Source organism: Somniosus microcephalus, chromosome 21 (assembly GCF_052327205.1).
Source record: "Somniosus microcephalus isolate GS21.2 chromosome 21, FLI_Smic_1.0, whole genome shotgun sequence".
NCBI lineage: Eukaryota > Metazoa > Chordata > Chondrichthyes > Squaliformes > Somniosidae > Somniosus > Somniosus microcephalus.
Window position 1 is genome coordinate 64,798,548 of NC_141007.1, and position 17,191 is coordinate 64,815,738.

Below are 17,191 nucleotides of genomic sequence, written 5' to 3' on the forward strand. Positions count from 1 at the left end.
AGTGTCCCTTTGTGCAACAATCCAAGGAGTGGTAAAATACTTTGAAAGCTGTCTTTGTTGTGCAGCTGTTTGGAGATAGAACAGGTAGACATGACATTGGATGATGAGATTAGTAATAAGATAAGTGCATTTAAAAAAAGGGAGATATATTAAATAAATTAATCAAACTCAAAGAGGATAAAACCCCTGGTCCGGTTGGATTGCATCCATGCATTTTAAAAGAATCTAGGGAAGAGATAGCAGAGGCATTACTATGCATATTTAATAATTCGTTAGAAAAAGGTGTCGTGCCAGAGGACTGGCGGATAGCTAACGTAATACTGATTATTTAAGAAGGGGGATAGAAAATGTCCAGGGAATTATTGACCAGTCAGCTTAACATCGGTGGTAGGAAAAATAATGGAATCCCTACTAAAGAAGAAAATAGAAGAACATCTAGAAACCAAAAATATAATAATGAGTAGTTAACATGGATTTCAAAAGGGAAAGTCTTGCTTGACCAACCTTATTGAATTATTTGAAGAGGTAACAGAGAGAGTAGACAATGCTAATGCAGTAGATGTAATTTATCTGGATTTTCAAAAGGCCTTCGATAAGGTACCCCATAATAGACTGATGAACAAGGTCAGAGAATGCGGAGTCAGGGGACAAGTAGCAGAATTAATTGCTGGCTGGCTTCAGGACAGAAAGCAGAGAGTGGGAGTAAACGGCAGCTATTCACAGTGGCAGAAGGTGGGTAGTGGTGTTCCACAAGGATCAGTGCTGGGACCACTGCTGTTCACAATTTACATTAACGATTTAGACTTGGGAATCAAAAATACAATTTCTAAATTTGCGGATGACACCAAATTGGGGGGATAGTCAATATATAGAAAAATAGGAGCAGGAGTAGGCCATTCGAGCCTGCTCCTCCATTCAATATGATCATGGCTGACCCTCTATCTCAATACCATGTTCCCGCTCTCTCCCCATACCCCTTGATGCCTTTTGTGTCTAGAAATCTATCTATCTCCTTAAATATATTCAGTGACTTGACCTCCACAGCCTTCTGTGGTAGAGAATTCCACAGGTTCATTACCCTCTGAGTGAAGACATTTCTCCTCATCTCAGTCTTAAATGTCCTACCCCGTATCCTGAGACTGTGACCCCTCGTTCTAGACCCCCCAGCCAGGGGAAACATCCTCCCTGCATCCAGTCTGTCTAGCCCTGTCAGAATTTTATACGTTTCAATGAGATCCCCTCTCATTCTTCTAAACTCTAGTGAATACAGGCCTAGCCAACCCAATCTCTCCTCATACAACAGTCCTGCCATCCCAGGAATCAGTCTGGTGAACCTTCGCTGCACTCCCTCTATGGCAAGTATCTTTCTTGGGTAAGGAGACCAAAACTGCACACAGTACTCCAGGTGTGGTCTCACCAAGGCCCTGTATAACTGTAGTAAGACATCCTTGCTCCTGTAATCAAATCCTCTTGCAACATATCATTTGCCTTCTTAACTGCTTGCTGCACCTGCATGTTTGCTTTCAGTGACTGGTGTACAAGGACATCCAAGTCCCTCTGTACATCAACATTTCCCAATCTATCACCATTTGAATAATACTCTGCCTTTCTGTTTTTCCTACCGAAGTGGATAACTTCACATTTATCCATGTTATACTGCATCTGCCATGATTTGCCCAATACTGAGGAGGACTGCAGCAAGTTACAGGAGGACATTAATAAACTTGCAGAATGGGCATATAATTGGCAAATGAAGTTCAACACAGATAAATGTGAGGTATAGGGAGGTTACTTATCACTTGGAGGGTGTGAGCCTGGGTGGGGTAGAGGAACAAAGGGATCTCGGAGTACAAATACACAAATCACTAAAAGTTGCGGCGCAGGTTAGCAAGGACATAAAAAAGCAAACCAAGCACTAGGGTTTATTTCTAGAAGGATAGAATTGAAAAGTAGGGAAGTTATGCTAAACCTATATCGAACCTTGGTTAGACCACACTTGGAGTACTGCTGGAGTTCTTTGAGGATGTAACGAGCAGGGTGGATAAGAGTGAGCCAGTGGATGTGGTGTATTTGGATTTCCAGAAGGCATTCGATAATGTGCCACATTAAAGGTTACTGCATAAGATAAGAGCTCATGGAGTTGGGGGTAATATATTAGCATGGATAGAGAATTGGCTAACTAACAGAAAGCAGAGAGTCGGGATAAATGGGTCATTTTTCGGTTGGCAAACGGTAACTAGTGGAGTGCCACAGGGATCGGTGCTGGGACCTCAACTATTTACAATCTACCTTAATGACTAGGGTGAAGGGACCGAGTGCAATGTAGCCAAGTTTGTGGATGATACAAAAATGGGTGGGAAAGCAAGTTGTGCAGAGGACTCAAAGAAGCTGCAAAACGATATAGACAGGCTAAGTGAGTGGGCAAACATTTGGCAGATGGAGTATAATGTGGGAAAGTGCGAGGTTATCCACTTTGGCAGGAAAAATAAAAAAGCAAATTATTATTTAAATGGAGAGAGATTACAAAATGCTACAGTTCAGAGGGACCTGGGGGTCCTTGTGCATGAAACACAAAAAGTTATCATGCAGGTACAGCAAGTAATCAAAAAGGCAAATGGAATGTTGGCCTTTATTGCAAGGGGGTTGGAGTATAAAAGCAGGGAAGTCCTGCTACAACTATACAGGGTATTGGTGAGACCACACCTCGAGTACTGCATACAGTTTTAGTCTCCTTATTTAAGGAAGGATATACTTGCATTGGAGGCAGTTCAGAGACGATTCACTCGGTTGATTCCTGAGATGAGCAGGTTGACTTATGAAGAAAGGTTGAGCAGGTTGGGCCTATACTCATTGGAATTTAGAAGAATGAGAGGTGATCTTATTGAAACATATAAGATACTGAGGGGGCTCAACAAGGTAGATGCAGAAAGGCTGTCTCCCCTCGTGGGGAAATCTAGAACTCGGGGGCATAGTTTCAGAATAAAGGGTCGCCCTTTTAGAACTGAGATGAGGAGGAATTTCTTCTCTTGAGGGTCGTAAATCTGTGGAATTCTGGTCGCCATATAAAAAGGATATAGAGGCACTGGAGAGGGTGCAGAGAAGATTTACAAGGATGATACCAGAAATGCGAGCGTATACATATCGGGAAAGGATTAACAGGTTGCATCTCTTTTCTCTTGAAAAAAGAAGGCTGAGGGGTGACCTAATAGAGGTTTTTAAAATTATGAAAAATTTTGATAGAGTGGGTACTGAGACAATGTTTACACTTGTGGGGAAGAGCATAACTAGAGGCCATCAATACAAGATAGTCACCAAGAAATACCTCTATCTGCACTGTGGGGTTTCTGTGATCTGTGAAATCCAATAGGGAATTCAGAAGAAACTTCTTTACCCAGAGAGTGGTGAGAATGTGGAACTCGCTACCACAGGGAGTGGCTGAAGCGAATAGTATAGATGCATTTAAGGGGAGGCTAGATGAGGGAGAAGGGAATAGAGGGTTATGCTGAGAGAGATAGATGAGGAAAGATGGGAAGAGGCTCGAGTGGAGCATAAAGGCAGGCATGGACTGGTTGGGCCGAATGGCCTGTTTCTGTGCCGTATATCTGATGTAATCCTATGTATTTCCCAGTCGTTCTCCGGTTACCAGTAGATAATTTGCTGGTGTGTTTTGTCAATGCTGCAGGTATAGTTGTTAGTGGGTGCTGGTTGGTCACCATCCAATGCTGGACAGTATGTATTCTGGAATGCTATTACAGGGTACTGAGATAAATCAATTAAGAAAGCCTATTAGCATATATCCATGGTTCTGCAGCAATAGATTGGAGCCTGAGGAGGCACTGAGCTATTATTAGGAGCATGCGGGACCAGGATAGACTCTGCAGTCCATCAGGGCACCCTCACAAACAAATACTTCAATCACCCACTGTCTCAAATATCTATCCAATTCTCCCTCAACTTGTTGCACACTATCTGCCCTGCACAACTTTCCCTCCTCTAAACTTTGAGCCCGTTCCCAGTTCTAGAGTTTGTTGTACTCTCAAGCATGCTATCTGTATTCGATTCATTGCTTCCCTTCAGTGTCTTCAGTATTTGAATAATATCTCCTGTTCTCCAGAATAAGCAGCCCTCTTCAAGCTCTCCTAGCTGAGGTGTTTTAAGATAGATATCCGTTTGGTTTCCCTTTTCCGCACAGTCTCTAGTGCCTGGCTGTAATGTGGCAACCTGGGCCTTGTACAGATTCATTATCACCTCCTGAGACGTGTGCTCCATCCCGCTGGGTACACATCCCAAAAATCCGTCTAGCTTTCCTTAACGGTGCTGCACACGGTTCTGGTGGCTTCCATGGGCTGCCCACCAATATCTCCAGATCCCTCTCTTGTGTGTGAAGTTATTTAGTTTACATTCCCACCGTTTACTTCTCTTCCCAGCACTCATTACCTTGTATTTGTCCCTAGTAAATACCATCTGCCTACTCACCAAACCAACTTCTCAACCCCACCCTTCAGTTTGATGTCATCTATAAACTTAGACAGCTTTGCCTCTGCCCTCAGCTGCAACCCAACCTTACCTACCAAAAATCGATCAACCTCAGTCTTCAAAGTTTCAATTGACCCCGCCTTCACAGCCTTATGGGGGCGAGAGTTCTAGATTTCCACTCCCCTTTGTGTGAGAAAGTTCTTCCTGAACGGCCTGGCTCTAATAAGATTTGGCACTGACACAATGGGCTGAATGGCTTCCTGCTGTGCTGTAAATTTCTGATTCTATGGTTATGCTCCCTTGTTCTGGATTCCCCCACCAGAGGAAATAGTTTCTCTTTATCTACCTTATCGAATCATTTTATAATTTTACACACCTCGATTAGATCACCCCTCAATCTTCTATACGCAAGGGAATACAAGCCATGTTTGTTATTCACCTACATCTTGGAGGCGATGTGCAAATTCTCCCGATCATCGCTTTCTCTGGGCCTCTGACGGAGAATATGGCTGGGTACAGTATACAAGCGTGAACACCATTGAGAGGTTTGTTTGGGGGTCACATAGCAGGTGAGCAAAGCTCATGAGAGCCCCATTAACAGGCATTGTAACTGTTTAGAATCAGTTAACAGCTGTGCAGCAGGATGGCTCATTTACCCACTTAATCGATAACTCAATTGCAGCTGAACTATTGCAACAAGCTATTGTGATAGAAAGAGAATGATTAAGTAAAGAAGAATCTGGGACACATATTGCCCTCATGTTCTGTATGGTTTCCCCACGTGTAGTGACATCCAACAGCCTAAGATGACAAATTGTTGGCATAAGTTTACACTTGAGAGCATCACCCGTGCCTTGTGGTTGCGGTTAGTGCGTAAATAAACAAGATTTTAATAACTCTAGTTGCAAACTCGATTGCCTAATAGCAGAATCATCTGGTTTATCTGCATGTGTTGAACAGTGACCAACTTTATAAAGACTGACGTGCATGTAGTGTCACGCAGGATGGATCAGCAGGGTTTGTGTAGGAGGTTAGGCATTCTATATGGTCTTATAGCAACATAACCTGGGTACGTATCAGATTTAGAAAGAAGGAGCCATCATGCTCGCTGAGAATATCCGTTTCTGTTCTGCCACACTCAACAAAGCAAGTTTCAGATCATGTTGTAACACAAAAATACCCCGATAAATATGTTTTTCTTATTCATTCTTGGGATGTGGGCATCACTGGCAAGGCCCCATTTATTGCCCATCCCTCGTTGCCCTGAGAAGGAGGTGGTGGGCTTTCTGAACCACTGCAGTCCTCACCTTGATGGTGCTCCCATGATGGTGATAGGGAAGGAATTCAAGGATATTGACCCAGCGACGATGAAAGAATGGCTATATCTACATAATATGTTAAAAAGGGAATGATTGTGTGCACCTCCTGTCTGACGTGTCTCCGTCACACTTGGTGATGAGCAAATTTTTCTGTCACACTTAGACTTGATTGGCTGAAATTACACATAACAGAATGACACACGTGGTTGTTATGCAAATTACATTTTTATGCAAATATTTTACTTCTGATTCAGTCAGTGACGTAGCTGGCCATCATCACTGACACAGGGGTCCCTCGGATAGGGGGCAGGGGGTGAGACATTACCCCATCTCCCTACCCCACACCCCACATCCCAGGCCAGACTTCTTTTGCAGGCGAAAGGCATTTTTATTCCTCCTTAAATGTGAAGGTTTCCATGTTGTGGTCTCGGCTGGTCAAAGGTAACTGAAGACAGATGCGCTAGGTAGAGAAGTCACGCGATCAAATGATGTCATGTACTTTTAAAGTGACGTGTCTTCAATAAGCTCCCCATACAGCAATTCCTGATGGCCAAATCACTTCCCATAACTGCACAAGACCACTCCTTTAACTCTGGCTGTTACAGTAAATATGGTTCATATTTAGGGTGGGCCGCTCGGGGACTGGCAGTATCGTTGGAGACGCACTATATTTCCAAACTTTATGTTTGTTTAAAAATGAGCATCAGCTTAACTGGATCCCACGAGACAACATTTACTAAGGTTTACTGGGAAATCTCTCAGCTTTAAATAATGAAATGCGATAGCAAAATACTGCGGATGCTGGAAATCCGAAATAACAACAGAAAACGCTGGAAAAACTCAGCAGGCCAGGCAGCATCCATGGAGAGAGAAACAGAGTCGACGTTTCAGGTCGAAGACCCTTCGTCAGAACTGAGAAAAAAGCAGGAAATGAAACAGATTAAGAAGCAAGTTTGGGGGCTGGGAAATGGGGAGGGGATGAAGGTCTGGGAGGGGTGAAGAGACATTAAGAGATATTCAAGGCGAGACGAGATGGTAATAGGACAAGTAAAGAGACAAAGGATGGCTCTAGATGAAGTGTGAAATGCACTGGCAGAGTGAGAGACAGCTGCCGTGTGGGAGAGAAAAAAATAATGAATGTCTGTATCTCTCTCCTTTTGCAGTCATGTGTCATTGCCGGGAGAGGGGAGCAGAACTGATTGTCGGTGATCAGGCTCACATCTATATCTATGAACAGGGAGGCAGCGCTCAGGTACAGCAGCACGCCAGCTCATTCTGCACCTCGCGTTCGGAGCCAGAGCGTAAGAGACCGTGACACTTGAGCGTTTCCTCTTCATTAAGCCTGTCAGTAAATAGCACACTGTGTCCCTGCCTCTGTGTTTTGTGGTAAACCTCATAACACCGTTAACTAAATTTGGGTTTGTTGTTGGCAGAGTTGGGGGGGTGGGGAAGGGGGAGTTGTAAGTGCTTGGTCCTGTATTACGGGAAGTCAAAGTTAAACCTGTTGAGTCTGTGAGTACTGCTGGGCCTTCTCCGCTTTCGACACGGTTTGCAAACCAAACACATCTGCAAACTTTTCTCTGTTTGCAGTGCTAATTGCCAAGTAGTAAAGCTACCTACTAAACCACCAAAGATATCTTTTATAAACGACAAAAGGCCCATGGCAGTGTATTGACTAAAACCCAGTACAGCCTAGGTCCCAACAGTAGCTGTTCACAATCCCGAACCCTAACCCCGTAATCCCAGTGCTAGGAGAAGGAATGCTGTACCACAGTTCCCTAAAGAGTCTCTCTCTTTTTAAGTTTCATCCAGCTGTTCCATAATTAGCACAGTCAGACACTTTTATTTCTTTTTGGGCTTTGAGGTTTTTCTTAGTGGATTTTCCTGCTCATCGATGTAGAGGAGGTGCTGGGTTTTTTTTCCATCCATCGTCACTCCCAGATGCAGAGCATAAGAACACAAGAAATAGGAGCAGGAATAGGCCACTCGGCCCCTCGAGCCTGCTCCGCCATTCAATACGATCATGGCTGATCTTGGGCTCAAAGCCACTTCCCAGCCTGCTCCCCATAACCCTTCACTCCCTTATCTTGCAAAAATCTGTCTATCTCCACCTTAAATGTATTTAATGACCCAGCCTTCACGGCTCTCTGGGGCAGAGAATTCCACAGATTTACGACCCTCTGAGAGAAGAAGTTCCTCCTCCTCTCAGTTCTAAAAGGGTGACCCTTTATTCTGAAACTATGCCCCCGAGTTCTGGATTTCCCCACGAGGGGAAATGTCCTCTCTGCATCTACCTTGTCGAGCCCCCTCAGTATCTTGTATGTTTCAATAAGATCACCTCTCATTCTTCTAAATTCCAATGAGTATAGGCTCAACCTTTCAACCCCCTCATCTCGGGAATCAACTGAGTGAATCGTCTCTGAACTGCCTCCAATGCAAGTATATTCAAGTTTGCTGATGACACTACCGTTGTAGGCCTGATCACAGATGGCAACGAGACAGGCTACAGGGAGGAGGTAAGAGCCCTAGCAGAATGGTGCAAGTACAACAACCTCTCCCTCAACATCAGCAAAACAAAGGAGATGATCATGGACTACAGGAAGCGGCAGGGGGAGGGACACACCCCAATCTACATCGAAGGGGCTGAGGTGGAGAGGGTTAGCAGCTTCAAATTCCTGGGTGTATTCATTACGGAGGACTTAATGTGGTCCAATCACATCGACGTCGGAACTAAGAAGGCATGCCAACACCTGTTCTTCCTCAGGAGACTGAAGAAATTTGGAATGGCCCCCCAGATTCTCACCAACTTCTACCGGTGCACCATCGAGAGTATCCTGTCCGGCTGCATCACTACCTGGTATGGCAACTGCACCGCCATAGACCGCAAGGCTCTACAGATGGTGATGAAAGCTGCACAACATACTATAGGAATTAAACTACCTGCTGTGCAGGATATCTACCCCGAGAGGTGCCGGGGGAAGGCCCTGAGAATCATCAAAGACGAGAGCCACCCCAGCCACAACCTCTTCGCCCTGCTCCCGTCCGGGAAGAGATATCGAAGCATACGGTCTCGTACCAGCAGGTTTCGAAACAGCTTCTACCCCCAGGCCATAAGACTCATGAATGAATAATTTATTATTATTTATTACTGTTGTTTTATTTATTACTAGCTGGGGGAGCCCGGCTTTGCCAGGGCTGTTTTGGGCCGGGCGGTTTAAATCGAGTCCCAGGCTTTGGGGCCTCTCTGTGTCCCTCTGTGAATCTGGTGCCCGGCAACATTTTAAATCGAGTCCCAGGCTTTTGGGCCCTGTCTCTGTGTCCCTCTCTCAATCTGCTGCCGGGCAACATTTCTACCTTTTAATACCTTGAAAGATGAAAGTGAAAGTACTTATAAAATGCTTTTGGTAAATCTTTTAAAAATAACATAAGAGATACTAACTTTTTCGAAGCTGCATCAGCAGATTTTGAGCTGGAAGGAGTTGAAGCAGCAATGGGGTTTTTAGCTTGAGGCAATGGATGCCACATCCCTGAGATGAAAACGATTAGTCCCGCCCACACACACACACACCGATTGGCCAACCATCAGGGGACTGTACTGTAGGATTAGTCAATCGTGACGGCACAGGATTGGTCGAACCTTGACGTCAGTCAATCAATGCTAAGTAGCAGATAATGAGTTTAATTTTGAAGGTTTTTTGCATAAGGCGCGAACAATTTTCGTCCGACCGAAAAGTAAATACGCTTACGACCGTCCCGGAAGCGTAAGCTTTCTTTGGAGGTAACGCGCGTGTAGGTACGCTCTATAACTTTCGAGCGCATAGCCGGACAGACGCACACGTGAGGACAGACAGACAGAAGGACAGACAGATGACAGATCGATTCCTTTATATATATATAGATATAGATTACTGTATTTCTATTAGTATTTTTATCATTGCTATGCCATATTTATTCCAATGTTGGGAGGACTCGTAAAAATCAACATTTCATTGTGCAGTACACACGTTTGCTGCATATATGACAAATAAAATTGATTTGAATTGAATTGATTCTTCCTTAAATAAGGAGACCAAAACTTTACGCAGTACTTGAGGTTTGGTCTCACCAATACCCTGTACAGTTGTAGCAGGACTTCCCTGCTTTTATACTCCAACCCCCTTGTAATAAAGGCCAACATTCCATTTGCCTTTTTGATTACTTGCTGCACCTGCATGATAACTTTTTGCGTTTCATGCACAAGGACCCTCAGGTCCCTCTGAACTGTAGCATTTTATAATCTCTCTCTATTTAAATAATAATTTGCATTTTTATTTTTCCTGCCAAAGTGGATAACCTTGCACTTTCCCACATTATACTCCATCTGCCAAATGTTTGCCCACTCAAAGCTCCCTGTGGTCTGCAGAACTGTGTGTATCCGTGCCCCAAACTCAAGGTTTCCCACTCCTAGTACTTCCCCCAGCAGCCACCTTTCTGCAGGTTAGAAAAAAGAAAGAAAAGAAAGACTTACATTTATTTAGCAACTTTCACGACCACCGGACGTCTCAAAGTGCTTTACAGCCAATTAAGTACTTTTTGAAGTGGAGACATAAGAAATAGGAGCAGGTGTAGGCCATTCGGTCATTCGAGCCTGCTCCGCCATTCAATGAGATCATGGCTGATCTTCTGCCTCAACTCCATTCACCGGCCCTATCGCCATATCCCTTGATGCCCTTACTAGTCAGAAATCTATCGACTTTTGTTTTGAATATACCCAACGGCTGAGCCTCCACAGCCCTCTGGGGTAGAGAATTCCAAAGATTCACCACCCTCTGTGTGAAGAAATTTCTTCTCATCTCAGTCCTGAATGGCCTGCCCTTTATCCTGAGGCTGTGGCCCCTGGTTCTAGACTCCCCGGCCAAGGGAAACATTCTCCCAGCATCCACCCTATCAAGCCCTGTAATAATTTTGTATGCTTCAATGAGATCCCCTCTCATTCTTCTGAATTCAAGAGAATACAGACCTAGTTTACTCAATCTCTTCTCATACGACAGTCCCGCCATCCCAGGAATCAATCTTGTGAACCTTCGTTGCACTCCCTCTATGGCAAGTATATCCTTCCTTAGGTAAGGAGACCAAAATTGTACACAGTACTCCAGGTGTGGTCTCACCAAGGCCCTATATAATTGGAGTAAGACTTCTTTACTCCTGTACTCAAATCCTCTTGTAATGAAGGCCAGCATACCATTTGCCTTCCTAATGGCTTGCTGCACCTGCACATTCACTTTCAGTGACTCATGTACAAGGACACCCAGGTTCCTTTGAGCATCTGCATTCCCCAATCTTTCTCTATTTAGGAAATTCTCTGCCTTTCTGTTTTTTCTACCAAAGTGGATAACTTCACATTTATCCACATTATATTCCATCTGCCATGTTCTCGCCCACTCACTGAGCCCGTCGAGATCCCCTTGAAGCCTCTTCACATCCTCTTCACAACTGCCACTGCCACCTAGCTTTGTATCATCAGCAAATTTGGAAATGTTAAATTTAGCCCCCTCATCCAAATCATTGATGTAGATTGTGAATAGCTGGGGTCCAAGCACTGATCCTTGCGGTACCCCACTAGTCACAGCCTGCCATCCTGAAAAAGACCCGTTTATCCCTACTCTTTGTTTCTGTCTGTTAACCAATTCTTAATCCATGCTAGTATATTACCCACAATTCCATGTGCCCTAATTTTGTTCACCAACCTCTTGTGTGAGACCTTATCAAAGGTCTTCTGAAAATCCAAATACGCCACATCTACCAGTTCCCCTTTGTCTACTCCACTAGTTACATCCTCAAAGAACTCAGTAGGTTTGTTAAACAGGATTTCCCTTTCATAAATCCATGTTGACTCTGCCCAATCTTACTATTAGTTTCTAAGGCCTAGAAATTCAGTGGGCTGCGCCACCCATTAGCGCCCAAAGAGGGCACTTAGTGGGTTTTACGCCACTGGCCACGCCTCCCGCTAAATTTAGCGGGATGCTAATGGCGGCGCTAGCCGTTAGCGCTGCGCCACTACCGATGACGTCATCGGTGTGCGCAGCACCCCGCTACCGCCCCGATCGCGAAATTTGGTAGCGCCCCCTGCTTTAACGCCGGTCGCAATTTGCGACCGGTTCAGGGGGGCCTACCTGCGGCGGTAGAGGCGCTGAGGTGTGGGGCGGCCATTTTTTTTGCTGGCCGCCTGCCAGCACCTCTCCGTGCCGCCGTCCCCGGCCTCCTGAGCCCCCCACGTTGTGCCGGCTGTGTCCCAAGAGCCTGGCACTTCTCCTCGGTGCCGGGCTCTTTTGCCAGCACTCACGCTCTTTGAGCGCGTTGCAGCAGGCCCCTCCCCTTTAAGAAGGGGAGGAAGGCCTGCAGTACCGCACGCTGCGGCACGTTGCGCTGCGATTTTCAGTTGCAGCGCCCCAAGAAGGATGCGGGGCGCCAGTGAATTTCTAGGCCTAAGTGCCCAGTTATTGTAACCTTTATAACAGATTCCAGCATTTTCCCAACTACTGATGTGAGGCTAACAGGTCTGTAGTTCCCCATTTTCTCTCTCCTTTCTTAAATAGCGGGGTTACATTTGCTATCCTCCAATCTGCAGGAACCGTTCCAGAATCTATAGAATTTTGGAAGATGACAACCAATGCGTCCACTATCTCAATGGCCACCTCTTTCAAAACCCTAGGATGTAGGTCATCCGGTCCTTGAGATTTATCGACTTTTAGTCCCATTAATTTTGCTAGTACTGTTTTTTTTACTAATAATAATTTCTTTAAGTTCCTCATTCTCGCCACACCTTTGGTTTTCTCGTATTTCTGGGAGGTTTTTTGTGTCTTCCTCCGTAAAGACAGAAACAAAGTATTTATTTAATATCTCTGCCATTTCCTCATTCCCCATTATAAATTCTCCCGTCTCTGACTGTAAAGGACCTACATTTACCTTTGCCAGTCTTTTCCTTTTCACATACCTATAGAAGCTTTTACAATCTGTTTTTATATTTTTTGCTAGTTTGTGCTCCTATTCCATTTTCCCTTTCTTTATCAATTTCTTGGTCCCCCTTTGCTGATTTCTAAAATGATCCCAATCCTCGGGCTGACCGCTTTTTCTGGCAACTTTATAAGCACCCTCCTTTGACTTAATACTAGCTTTAATTTCTTTTGCTAGCCATGGTTGGATCACTTTTCCTTTTGGGTTTTTATGCCCTAGAGGAGTTTGTTGCAAATTATGCATTATTTCCTTGAATGTTAGCCATTGTATGTCCACCTCATACCTTTTTAGTGTAGTCTCCCAATCTACCATGGCCAACTTGTCCCTCATACTCTTGTAGTTTCCTCTGTTTAGATTGAAGACCTTAGTTTCAGATTGAACTACATCACTCTCAAACTTAATGTAAAATTCAATCATATTATGGTCACTTGTCCCTAAAGGCCCCTTTACCTCAATTATTGATTAGCCCTTTCTCATTATACAGTACCAGATCCAGAATAGCCTGTTCCCTGGTTGGTTCCTCCACATACTGATCCACGCATGCATTCCAAGAATTCGTCCTCCACACCATTAGTGGTAATTTGATTTGCCCAGTCAATATGTAGATTAAAGTCCCCCATGATTACCGTATTGCCCTTGTTACATGCACTTCTAACCTCTTGATTGATACTGTGCCCCACATTACTATTACTGTTTGGTGGCCTATACATAACTCCCACCAATGTTTTCCGCCCTTTGCTGTTTCTTAGTTCCACCCAAACTAATTCCAGTTCTACATCACGATCTGCCGAGCCAAGATCTTTGATCTCTACCATACCAATCTCATCCTTTATTAACAGTGCTACGCCACCTCCTTTTCCTTTTTGTCTGTCCTTCCTAATTGTTGTGTACCCTGGAACATTCAGTTCCCAGCTTTGGTTACCCTGCAACCATGTCTCTGTAATGGCAATTACATCATACCTATTTACTTCTATTAGTGCCATTAATTCATCCACCTTGTTGCGAACGCTACATGCATTTAGATAAAGTGCCTTCAACTTTGCCTGTTTAATATTTTTCCGCACTTTGACCCTCTTTACTGTTGGCCTTTGTTTCTGCTCCCTACTAGTTTTGCTGACTACTTTTCTAACTTGCACTTCCAGCTTTGTTTCTCTCCATTCTGGGCCCACACTTAGGTTCCCAGCCCCCTGACAAACTAGTTTAAATCCTTCCCAACAGCACTAACAAACCCCCCTGTGAGGATATTGGTCCCGGTTCTGCCGAGGTGTAATCTGTCCAGCTTGTACAGGTCCCACCTTCCCCAGAATCGGTCCCAATGCCTCAGGAATTTAAATCCCTCCCTCCTACACCATCTCTCCAGCCACGCATTCATCTGGTCTATTCTCCTATTTCTGCTCTCGCTAGCACGTGGCACTGGAAGTAATCCTGAGATTACTACCTTTGAGGTCCTGCTTTTTAATTTATTTTCTAGCTCCCTATATTCTGCTTGCAGGACCTCGTCCCTCTTTCTACCTCTGTCGTTGGTGCCGATATGGACCACGACCTCTGGCTGTTCACCCTCCCCCTTCAGAATGTCCTGCAGCCGCTCAGTGATGTTAAGTCCGTGAATGATTGAGACACGGACTAGCAGGAGAGAAACAAACAAGTCTTTACTGGTGAAAGGCATAAACGAAACTAACCAACAGAGGCTCTCTAGCGCCTTTTATACAGGGGTGGTCACTGCCGGTATTGCAGTCTGAGACCAGTTATTCTCTTAAAGGTACATACACAACAATTCCTCCCCTTTTAGATAAAAAGTACATAACATTCATTTAACACTAATGATAACGAATTACAATCACAATTACTGTTGCTAGATACATTGGTTAAGTTTAAGCAATTATAAGTTCAGTCTTTGAGGAGGCTTCCTGATTCTGTCTGGATAACGCCTCTTTGGAGTGTCAGTTTCTTCTGGCAATGTTGAGTCGAAATCAATGTCGTTTAGTTCATCTGCTTCCAATATTACCGGTTCTGCGGTAGCTGCAATTGGAACGTCGATTTCATTACCAGGTGTATCAGATCGTGGTGTGGAGTTGACGTTTTCCAGTGACTCTAGAATCTGGTCAGCATGGCGTCTTACAATGCTCTCCCCAACGTCCACGGTATACATGAGAGGTCCTTGTGTACAAATCGTTCCTGGCTGCCATTTCTCAGTGCGGTAGTCCCGGGCCAAAACTGGTTGACCTATCTTAAAACTCCTGGTCGGCCTTTCATTCATATTCTGAAACTGCCTGTTCTCCACATCTCTTCGGACGTTTGGCTTAACCAAATCCAAGCGGCATCGTAGTCTTCGATTGAAGAACATCATGGCTGGAGTTTGGTTGGTAACCGCATGTGTCGCATTCCGGTAGGCAAACAAGAAGTTGTCCACCTTGTGTTGTAGGGGTATATCTTCATTACACATTGCCTTGATAGCCTTCTTGAATGTTTGGACAAACCTCTCGGCCAATCCATTAGTGGCTGGATGATATGGGGCAGATGTGTAATGCTTAACACCATTGTTCTTTAAGAACCTCCGGAACTCTTCAGACACAAACTGTGGTCCATTGTCAGAGCAAATCTGTTCAGGCAGCCCATTCCTGGCGAATGTGGTTCGTAAAACTGTGATAGTTTTTTCCGTGGTGGTTGAGGACATTTTTATTACCTCTGGCCACTTTGAATGTGCATCCACCGCAATTAAAAACATCGAGTCCATGAAGGGACCAGCAAAATCAATGTGCACCCTTTGCCATGGAGATGAGGGCCACTCCCATGGATGCAGAGGAGCTTGTGGTGGGGCGTTTTGGACCTTCTGGCATCCTGCACAGCTCTTGGTCATCTCTTCGATTTCTCTATCGATTCCCGGCCACCACACAAACGCTCTGGCTAAGCTCTTCATTTTTACCCCACCCAGATGACCCTCATGAAGCTCATTGAGCACTCTATCCGTCAACTTAGGTGGAATTAGTACTCTGGATCCACACATCAAGGTTCCTCTGCACACTGACAGCTGTTCTCTTCTTGACGAAAATGCTGGCAGCAGTGGTTCGCCATGTGCTGGCCATCCCTTCACCGTTAAATCATAGACCCGTGATAGTGTCGGGTCACTCCGTGTTTCCTTTTCTATGTTTGCATTCGTCACAGGGAGACATTCGACTATGGTCGAGTGGAATAACTCCATTGGATCCACTGCAAGGTCTTCTTCCACCGTCGGCAACGGTAGACGTGACAATCCATCAGCATTTCCATGCTGTTTAGTTCCCCTGTACTCGATGTCATATTGGTGTGCCCCTAGGAAAAGGGACCATCTCTGCAGCCGTTGTGCTGTCATTATCGGTACGCCCTTCTGAGGGTTGAAAATGGAGACGAGGTTGATGATCGGTTAGTAGAGTAAATTTTTGACTGTGCAGATAGTGATTGAACTTCTTCACCCCCCACACTAGGCTGAGGGCCTCTCTGTCAATCTGGGCATAGTTACGCTCGGCAGAAGTTAACGAGCGTGACGCAAAAGCTATCGGCCTCTCCAAACCATTAAGGAATTTATGTGACAGTACCGCCCCAATGCCGTAGGGAGACGCATCACACGCCAGCCTGATTGGCAGTGCTGGGTTGTAGTGAGCCAATACTTCCTTCGAAGTGATTAAGTCCTTACTCTTCTGAAAAGCACGTTTACAATCATCGCTCCATTTCCATGCTACCCCCGTTCGTAGCAGGGCGTTCAGTGGATGCAGAATTGTCGACAAATTCGGCAAAAACTTATGATAGTAATTCACCAACCCGAGGAATGACCTCAGTTGCGACACATTTTCAGGCGCTGGGGCCTTAACAACCGCTTCAATTTTGTCAGGGGACTTATGTAACCCCTCTTCATCAATCACGTGGCCACAATACAATATCTGTTTCTTAAAAAATTCGCACTTGGGGCGGTTGGCTCGCAGCCCATGTTCCCGTAGTCTAGTGAGCACCTGTTCTAGGTTGTTAAGGTGTTCACTGTCATCTTCACCTGTTACAAGGATGTCGTCCAAGTAACATTGAGTCCCCGGAATCCCTTGCAGGACTTGTTCCATCGCTCTTTGCCATATCGCCGGAGCTGATGCTACTCCGAATACCAATCGATGATATTGGTAAAGACCTTTGTGAGTGTTTATCGTGAGATACTTCCTAGAGGACTCTTCAACCTCCATCTGCAAATATGCTTGTGCTAGGTCAATTTTTGTAAAACGCTTCCCTCCAGACAGTGAGGCGAAGATGTCTTCTATCCTTGGAAGAGGATATTGTACTGTGTGAAGGACAGGGTTCACCGTCACCTTGAAATCCCCACAGATGCGAATCTTCCTTGGCTCTCCGGACTTATTGCTTAATGTTTTTTTCATGACAGGAACGAT

The 17,191-nt window shown here is 45.0% G+C and overlaps 1 protein-coding gene across 1 annotated transcript in view; it reads left to right on the plus strand.

The window, feature by feature from the left end:
• Positions 1–17,191, plus strand: part of tha1 (threonine aldolase 1) — a 109,815-nt gene that overhangs the window by 77,180 nt on the left and 15,444 nt on the right. The window contains exon 3 of the mRNA XM_085963773.1: positions 6,959–7,047. Within this exon, the coding sequence (XP_085819899.1) occupies positions 6,959–7,047 (89 nt within the window). The remainder of the gene's footprint in view (positions 1–6,958; positions 7,048–17,191) is intronic.